Source organism: Poromitra crassiceps, assembly GCF_964638095.1.
Source record: "Poromitra crassiceps genome assembly, chromosome: 9".
Taxonomy (NCBI): Eukaryota; Metazoa; Chordata; class Actinopteri; order Beryciformes; family Melamphaidae; genus Poromitra; species Poromitra crassiceps.
In genome coordinates this window covers 45,543,388-45,551,271 of record NC_139630.1, presented here as the reverse complement: position 1 = coordinate 45,551,271, position 7,884 = coordinate 45,543,388, and the positions used below count along the sequence as shown (strand labels likewise).

At 40.8% G+C, this 7,884-nt stretch overlaps 1 protein-coding gene across 1 annotated transcript in view; it reads left to right on the top strand.

Moving 5' to 3' along the window:
• Window positions 1-1,097: 1,097 nt before the first annotated feature.
• The window catches only part of LOC310781868 (single-minded homolog 1-like), a gene marked incomplete at both ends in the record, with an annotated part of 13,473 nt that continues 6,686 nt past the window's right edge, over window positions 1,098-7,884 (top strand). Inside the window, 8 exons of the mRNA XM_083642501.1 lie at window positions 1,098-1,272; window positions 3,565-3,647; window positions 3,800-3,889; window positions 4,079-4,187; window positions 4,550-4,635; window positions 5,055-5,254; window positions 6,288-6,394; window positions 6,627-6,774. Of these exons, the coding sequence (XP_083498627.1) occupies window positions 1,098-1,272; window positions 3,565-3,647; window positions 3,800-3,889; window positions 4,079-4,187; window positions 4,550-4,635; window positions 5,055-5,254; window positions 6,288-6,394; window positions 6,627-6,774 (998 nt within the window). The remainder of the gene's footprint in view (window positions 1,273-3,564; window positions 3,648-3,799; window positions 3,890-4,078; window positions 4,188-4,549; window positions 4,636-5,054; window positions 5,255-6,287; window positions 6,395-6,626; window positions 6,775-7,884) is intronic.

Here is a 7,884-nt window from a genome sequence, read left to right as displayed (position 1 = left end):
AAAATGTCGTTTATCTCAACGCGAGTTATCTTGTACACTGTCTGCAGCATCGGCTATCACTTTTAATGTCCTTTCGTCTATATAGGAGTGTTAAAATGTTATTTTGATTAAAACCAGTGAAAAAATGTGCCAGCGAGGTGAGATAACGTCACTTTCCCTTGTTTCAGGAATTGTCTTGCATTAAATAATGTGGAATCTCACCTCTCTGGCAGAACCTGCACTTGTTTAAAGACTATTTTTGTGTAGTGTATTTCTCCCCCCATAATTATTAGATGAATAATGACTCGTAGGCTGAGCGTATTATTATTATTATTATTGTTATTATTATTATTGGTAATATTTAAACTTCATTGAATTAACAGTGCATAGGCCAGGCATTTTTCAAACTACAATTGGGACAGACAAATAGGTTAGTTTCTGTCAGTTGGGCGGCCTGCATCTTCCCAAAAAATATAATTATCTGCTGGGAAAATTATGAGTGATATTGTTTATTGCATATGATTGTTGTTGTTGTTGTTGTTGTTGTTGGTGGTGGTGGTGGTGCTGCTGTTGTTATCGTGCTGGTGTTATTGTTGGTGGTGTTGTTTTGCTACTGATGTTATTGTTAGCCATAGGCTATATGAATATGTCTTAATAGCTGTTTTGTTGGCTGCATTAATCAATGGTAACATTTTCCAGTGGCAGTTATGTTTGATATCCTTATCATGCATAAATCAAAATAGCACAAGCTAGTTGCATCATATAGTAAGTAGGCTTGCATGCTGATCAAAATTAAATTATGCATTTTGAATGTGCCAATAATTATCCTTTTATGCTTTATTGCCTTGCAGGTCATGGATGAATGCTGGTGGCACCATGGAGCTAGCTATAACCAATTAAAGTGTTAGGCCTTCTGTCCCAAGTCGACCAGGAGTACCAGGGATATTTCAAGTCACTGAGATCCAACCGCCTTGGAGAATCTAAAGTGTTTGCATTGAAACTTTAGGTTTTAGCTGACAAAGAACAGACCATGAAAAGGAGGCCAAGCCAGGCAATTTGGTGATTTGAATGAGCACCGTGGGAGAAAAGGAAGGATATAATACTGCCAAGACACCGAGATGAAGGAGAAATCCAAAACTGCCGCAAGGACTAGACGGGAAAAGGAGAACAGTGAATTTTATGAACTGGCCAAAATGTTGCCCTTACCGTCCGCCATCACCTCCCAGCTGGACAAAGCCTCCATCATAAGACTGACCACAAGTTACCTGAAGATGAGAATAGTCTTCCCTCAGGGTGAGCCATTTATTCACTGCCCTATAACCACACTATTTCTGTTTCATTGACAGTATCAGGCCTTTAACAACATATATCCTGTCCACTTAGTCTATAGCTCTTATTTGGCTGTCAGTTGTCTAATTTTTAGTGGGTTTGCATTGACAGTGTGCAAATTGTAAGGCTATAACCTACTAAAAACTTTAGGGCTGCTGTCGATAACATGTATCGACAGCAGCCCTATATAGGCTTACTAAAAACAATTGCAGTGAGGCTTATACATTTTAAAACGATAAACAATGGAAAGCGACAAACTCATGTGAATTTTATAGGGATATTAAATTAATTCCATGGGAGATTTAAAAAAAAATCCTATAAAGAATGATAAGGTCACTATAAAACCATACCAGGCAAAAAAATACCTATTACAGGAAGATTATGTGAATATTATAGCAATACCATGGGAGATAAAACAAAAAAATATTTAAAAATACAATTAAATGTTAGAATCAGAATCAGAATAACTGTATTGATCCCCAGGGGAAATTGGGACATGCTACTCATACTGAGGCATGGAAAAATATCAACATAAGCATCAAACATTATAAGAGACAGGAGGACTGTTCCATACAATGACATTTAATAAAATGAAATATACAAGTTACATAGCCTAAGTATAAACTGACTACTATTATTGGTTACCATAAGCATTCTGGCTCCTGGAATATTATGATACCATAAGGGAATAAATAAATAAATAAATAAATAAATAACATGCTCAACTTGTTACTGATCACCAAATAATTCCATACAGGAATATTACAGTGATATTATATATGGGCTGCAGGCTCTCTTTGTAAATGGATTAAGGTCGTTTTTAATTCAGTATCCAAGGCGTCAGCAAGGAAACGATTTGCCACCATCTTCTAAATGGGTCTCTGCAGGCCCCTTTTACTGCGTGACTGAGAACAAGACGCGCCAATTATAGAAGGCCCCGCAAGGCTTGTAATCACCTAAAGCCGCATGGGGAGGCACACCTATCCGCATCTTCTCCCATAGAAAAGAAAAACAACATAAAAACATAAATGTTGTAAATGAACTCCCATTAAATCAAACCAGCTCACGTTTTGCTGTCATAGTTAATTGAACACAGGTCAAACATGCAACCCAAAAGCCTATAGCCTATCAAACATTGTGTATATATTTCAGTCTCAATCTCTTTTTTAATTATTATTTTATCCTCCAGTTATATAGGTTCACCTTCTCATATAATTCCATCTTGTTGATAGGCTATTATATAAGTATGATATATGCCCTATTTCCATTTATCATTTACAGCAGAGAAGACGACCACATTAGGTTTCTGATGAAACGGAATGAATTTCAATGAGTGGCACAGGCTATTTTTCTTTGTTCCACTATTGAAAATAGTGGCCTATACTGCGGGTGACACAGGCCTTGGACCAAAAATCCCGTGGTTTTTCAGGATTGTGAGAGATGGAGATATTTGTGGTTAAAATGGGGGGAGGCATGGCAACTGGAAAACGATATATTTTTGTTGTTCATGTTTATAGGGGTTAGGTTCATTCATAAAAAGAATAACAATAATAATAAAACAAGTGGCTAATTGTAATAGCCTCATGCATTAGCTCTCCTTCATTAATCTTGCGCATTACTCATCACCATCACCGCTTTATCAATTTCAGTACATTCCCCTATCTCCTAAATCTCATAAAAATGTGTCACCCCTCCAATAGAACAAGTGGGCTGCAATTTCCAATTTTTCTGTGCCTATAATGGATTATTCATGCTCATGCCTCCCACTCAGCCTATAGCATTTGTATAGGAAGCTTATGGAACGCTCAACGCTGTAAAATGCGCGAGCTCATTTTTTTTTACAGGCGTGTGTGCGTGTTCATGTGTGTGTGATATACACACACACCCCCAGAGAGAGAGCGCGATTATTAAACGTATTTTGTCAATATATTTTCATAGACATATAGGGCTTGTTGCTGCATGGTGCTCAGGACTTCCTGTATAGCCTTTTCCCAGCTCAGGATTTGTAGCCTAAATATTCTCGGCCTGGCTGCCTGGGCATAATTTGTATCGATTCAATTCTTGTATTTCCAACAAAATACATTTTTGTTATTATGTCATTCATAATAAAGTAAAAAAAAAAAACATTAAAACATATATATATATATATATATATATATATATATATATATATATATATATATATATATATATATACCTGTTTATCGTTAAAAACGTAGACACGTGTCCCACTCCAGCTGTGCGTTTCATCTCCAGGTCTGGGCGAGGCTTGGGGTCATGCGAGTCGAACAAGATCTCTGGACAATGTCGGGCGAGAATTGGGGTCCCACTTGCTGCAGGTAATTATCACCTGACTATTCACTCTGAATTAACTTGTCACCTGGACTATTCACTCTCTGACTGCATTAACTGCATATTAACGAGCGAGTTCGGCTGATGCAAGCGAACACTGTAAAATATAGTGTGAGAATTAACTGTGCATTTGTTGCAGACATTGGACGGGTTCATCTTTGTCGTGGCTCCAGATGGGAAGATCATGTACATCTCAGAGACAGCATCGGTCCATTTAGGACTGTCTCAGGTCCGCTTAATTATTTATATAGCCTATAGTATACCTAATTGTTCCAATTTGATGCATTTCCCCCATTTGTTCTGCTTTAGTTTTCATAGCTTTACGTCAATTTTAGTACCCCCATGCCTGGCGTTTATATCTACATGATGGGGAAAAACTGCGTCCTAACGTGTTAATTACCTGAGTTATTCTCAACAGGTAGAGTTGACTGGGAACAGTATTTATGAATATGTCCACCCTGCCGACCATGACGAGATGACGGCGGTCCTGACGCCACACCAGCCCTATCACTCGCACTTCGTCCAAGGTAAAATACGCACTGCGAACATGCTAACCTTCTCGCACGAAGAAAATAAAATAGCCAACATATTTGCATTTTAACAAAATAAATAAATGGAACATAGAACAATATTATAGCCTATATTTTTACATGGGTAGCCTACAAATAGGATATTACAAAAAATGTCACTTTGTTACGTGCATATAATAGCCCTCTAATTCCAATACATTATGTGTTTACTGAATTGTATAGGCGTATTTAAGATTTCCAGGACATATTATTAAATAAAATTAGCTTGTATTTGAAATAGACCTAGAGCCTGCAGATGTTTGTGTTTTATATCAGACCTTTAATTGTTGGATTTTAAAAACGCAATTTGTCTCTTTCAGAATATGAAGTGGAACGCTCTTTCTTCCTGAGGATGAAATGTGTGCTGGCAAAAAGAAACGCGGGCCTCACCAGTGGTGGCTATAAGGTAAACTATCTCTTGTTTTTAAACTATTAATTCATTAAATAAATTAATCAATTAACATGAATCAAACTTAATTAATTTAATGTAACTTGCATGGAAAAGTGAGGGAATAGTTCTGCTGATGTACCTTTTTATTCCACTGTACAAATCATAATATTCCTTCCTATAGCAATTTATTAAATGGAGTATTATTGTATAGTATCTTTTTTAACCTTTTATGGTGTCCTAATTCTTTTAGATATTATATATAATTTATAGTTCTGATTTATTATATTATATCAACTTTATTAGCAGACACTATAGGCTACTGCATGCAGTTCTTTTTTAAGGGTATTTTGTTGCAAAAAGGGAAATAAAATAAATCCACATCCAAAAGCTGCATGTGGTTGGCACATGTTCAGCAGTTGATCTAACCCCCCCAGGTGATCCACTGCAGTGGCTACCTGAAGATCCGTCAGTACAGCCTGGACATGTCACCATTCGAGGGCTGCTATCAGAATGTGGGTCTGGTGGCCGTGGGCCACTCTCTGCCGCCCAGCGCCGTGACTGAGATCAAACTCCATTCCAACATGTTCATGTTCAGAGCCAGCCTGGACATGAAGCTCATCTTCCTCGACTCCAGGTACACAGAATATGACTTCTTTATTTTGAGGCATAGCAGATGTTGAAACAATTTATTTACAACGCAATATGCCAGTTATTCAATATGATATGTCATATGATGCAATATGCCAGTGATTAAATATGCCATATGATATGTGATGCAATATGCCAGTGATTCAATATGCCATATGATATGTGATGCAATATGCCAGTGATTCTCAAACTTTTCATATCAAGGACCCCTACATTTAGTTCACAGGCACACGGACCTCGCAAACCCAAATCTGTTAGATATAATTTTGTCCACAATTCCATGTATGTAGGGATAGCAGTGAAACTATATTATCCAAATAGTCATTCTAATACATTCTCTAATTGGGTTAAATTCTGGTAAATTAATAATGGTGAAGTTTAACAATTCATCAATTTGTTATTGGGACCCCTTGGAACCCTCTCAATGACCCTTGCTGGTCCCCGGACCCCACGTTTGAGAACCACTGTAATATTTGATCTGTCACTAAAGCATCATTTATGGTCAGACGTCAAAGCCCTCGCCATGCCCACCGTAGGGCTACGCCGTGGCAGGAGAGGCTGCGGTGTGCAGCTCCCCAAAAATGTGACAGACCGTCGAGTTGACGCAGCTGACGTGAACATAGCAAGTATACTATAAAGTAGATGCGGGGACTGCCCTGACAAAGTACTGTATAATGGACCACCTTCTCTCCTTGGGCTAATTGAAATCATAGTGAAATCAGCAATCACACAATTCACTCATTTTGCTGGGGACTCTGCTGGCTGAGAGAGGACGTTCCGAGTATGTATGTCTAGCTGCCGCCAACAACGTCCCAGCTCGAGGCTTACATTGAATCATCTTTCTCGCTTTAGATATTTAAGCCTGTAAGCCAAATTTTGACGAGGAAAAGCAAGTCGTGGACCAAAAAACAACATGGCAATCAGACGGTTTTCCTATTTACTGAGAAACATGAAAAATCCCTGACTTTGCATAATCGTCAACATCCGCTCCTCTATCCCCCCCCCCCCCCCCCACCCAGAGTAGCAGAACTGACTGGCTACGAGCCCCAGGACCTGATAGAGAAGACTCTGTACCACCACGTCCACAGCTGTGACACGTTCCACCTCCGTTGTGCACACCACCTCTGTGAGTTCACTGCAAGCCCGCTCAATTTTATATTCTATATATTCTGCATTTATGCATTTAACAGTATATAGGCTTCCTGCACCTCCTTTTGTCAACCTGCAACCACTGCATGCTCTGTGAGTCTGCAGATGAACACGTACGCATTTACCAATTATTCATGCATTCCCCCCCTCCCCCCTCCCCGAACAACAATCTCTGACTTCTCATCTGTCACACCCGCCCCCTCCCTCAGTGCTGGTGAAGGGCCAAGTTACCACCAAGTACTATCGCTTCCTGGCCAAGCACGGCGGCTGGGTGTGGGTGCAGAGCTACGCCACCATCGTCCACAACAGCCGATCGTCGCGCCCCCACTGCATCGTCAGCGTCAACTACGTCCTCACGTGAGTCTCTCCCACGCCCGCTCTCAAGGAGCAGGTCCGTGCCCACAGGAGAAAGGGCCACGCCCGCTCTCAAGGAGCAGGTCCGTGCCCACAGGAGAAAGGCCAATGCCCGCTCTCAAGGAGCAGGTCCATGCCCACAGGAGAAAGGGCCACGCCCGCTCTCAAGGAGCAGGTCCGTGCCCACAGGAGAAAGGGAAAGCTTTCGAGAATAACAGTCTTATCTTGAGAGATTTGTTTAGGAAACAGTAACATTTGCAAGGAGGGTATTGTCATTTTTAAGGATTGAGCCATGAATTTCAGCTTTCTTTTTATGTATGTATTGCTTTTTTGGAATGAAATCCCTCAAATGAAACATAATAATCGTGTGGGACAGGCTGGGCTCAAAGCATAATAATCGTATGGGACAGGCTGGGCTCAAAGCAACTGTCTTTTGATAGTGTTTGCTTAGGGAACAGCACTGAATAGTTAGATTAAGCAAAATCACGTCATACACTCTTTTTGTGATCCATGCTCAAGGCTCGCTCTGTGATGCTAGGTCTTTGTCTCTTGATTCCTGCATAGCCTTTCTGTACACTGTGGCTGCAGGTTCAGGTAGTGCTGCTGATGTGTTATGAGACCACAAAGCACACTAAGGCCCTGTGAGACCGCAAGACAAACACATCACGGTCCAACCCCATCAGAAAAGCTCCACTGTCGCCATCGACCTGCAGGCTAAGGAAAGAACACAATCGATCAAACGGTGAACTGGCGATCAATAGCTATCTCATAGCTGCAGCCCATGTTGGATTCACTTGTTAGGTTTGGCTGATCCACATGTCGCTTTTCTGTGTGTGTGTGTGTGTGTGAGTGAGAGAGAGTCTGTGTGTGTGTGTGTGTGTGTGTGTGCGTGTGTGTGTGTGAGTGAGAGAGTCTGTGTGTGTGTATGTGTGTGCGTGCATGTGTGTGTGTGAGTGTGAGTGAGAGTGAGAGAGAGAGAGAGAGTCTGTGTGTGCGTGTGTGCGCGTGTGTGTGTGCGTGCATGCATGTGTGTGTGTGTGTGAGTGAGAGAGAGTGAGTGTGCATGTCGGTGTGTGTGTGTGTGTGTGTGTGTGTGTGTGTGCACATGCATAA